We start from the raw sequence: 1,048 nt of genomic DNA, 5'->3' as shown, positions 1-1,048 counted from the left end.
GCCAGGAGGGGCAGGTACTGCAGCACCCCCTGCGCCAGCCCCTGGAGCTGCCCCTGGGGGCACTGGATGCCAGGGGTGACACCAGGCTCCCCCCTCTCTCCGCAGGTGAACGTGTGAGGCCATTGCAGCTGCCATGTCGCACCCTCATGAGCCCCTCCCCTATGACAAGGACCCCCTGTACCCAACCCCGCCGGGGGGGTACCCACCACCGGGAGGGTACCCACCACCGGGGGGGTACCCACAGCCAGGGGGGTACCCACAGCCTGCCCCGTATGGGCAGCCAGGCTACGGGTACCCCCCTGCGGGGGCACCGGTGCCACCCATGCCCACGCTGCCTATGAATTTAGGTAAGGAGAGCATCCTGTGGGGGGGGGGGGGCAGAACTGGAGGGGTCGGGTGCCCCTTTGTAGGGGGCAGTGCCCTCCCATACATGGGGGGCACCCGGGGGCCCCATGGGCCCAGGGGGGAAGGATGGGGGCACTGAGGGAGCTTTCCCCCTCAGGGGACGACGGCATCGCGACCACCGACTGGGATGACAAGAAGGTCCGGCATGCCTTCATCCGTAAGGTAGGAGTCAGGATTGGGGAGGGGGCACAGCCCTGGCCCTGCCCCGGCTGGGGGTGACGGCCCCCCATTTGCCCCCTAGGTCTACACCATCATCTCGGTGCAGCTATTGGTCACCGTGGGCATCATCTCCATCTTTATCTTCGTGTGAGTGTGGGCAGAGCTGCCCTAGGGGATGGGGGGCCATTGGCTTTGGGGGGCAGGATGGGGGGCCTTGCCAGGCTCTGACTGCCCCCTGGCCCCCTGCAGCTCCCCCATCAAAGCCTTCGTGAGCAGGAACATAGCCGTGTACTACAGCTCCTAGTGAGTACCCCCTGAACCCCCACTCCGTGAACCCCACCAGGGTCGGGGTCTCCGTGCCTGGAGAGCTCTGGGCTGCCCTGCCCCCTTGTAGCTCGTGGCAGCTGGGGCCTGATCCTGCCTGGGGGCAATGGGTGGCCTCCCTGCCTCAGTTCCCACCCCTGCAGAGGGCTGGCAGGAGGGG

At 67.5% G+C, this 1,048-nt stretch overlaps 1 protein-coding gene across 1 annotated transcript in view; it reads left to right on the top strand.

Moving 5' to 3' along the window:
* The first annotated feature begins 105 nt into the window (after positions 1 to 105).
* The window catches only part of TMBIM1 (transmembrane BAX inhibitor motif containing 1), a 2,916-nt gene continuing 1,973 nt past the window's right edge, over positions 106 to 1,048 (top strand). Inside the window, exons 1-4 of the mRNA XM_019522816.1 lie at positions 106 to 347; positions 503 to 567; positions 647 to 711; positions 814 to 860. Of these exons, the coding sequence (XP_019378361.1) occupies positions 134 to 347; positions 503 to 567; positions 647 to 711; positions 814 to 860 (391 nt within the window). The 5' untranslated portion in view covers positions 106 to 133. The remainder of the gene's footprint in view (positions 348 to 502; positions 568 to 646; positions 712 to 813; positions 861 to 1,048) is intronic.

Source organism: Gavialis gangeticus, unplaced genomic scaffold (assembly GCF_001723915.1).
Source record: "Gavialis gangeticus isolate Ggan-Ray unplaced genomic scaffold, GavGan_comp1, whole genome shotgun sequence".
NCBI lineage: Eukaryota > Metazoa > Chordata > Crocodylia > Gavialidae > Gavialis > Gavialis gangeticus.
The sequence above is the reverse complement of the archived record's forward strand: the minus strand, read 5'-3'. Positions and strand labels throughout refer to the sequence as shown.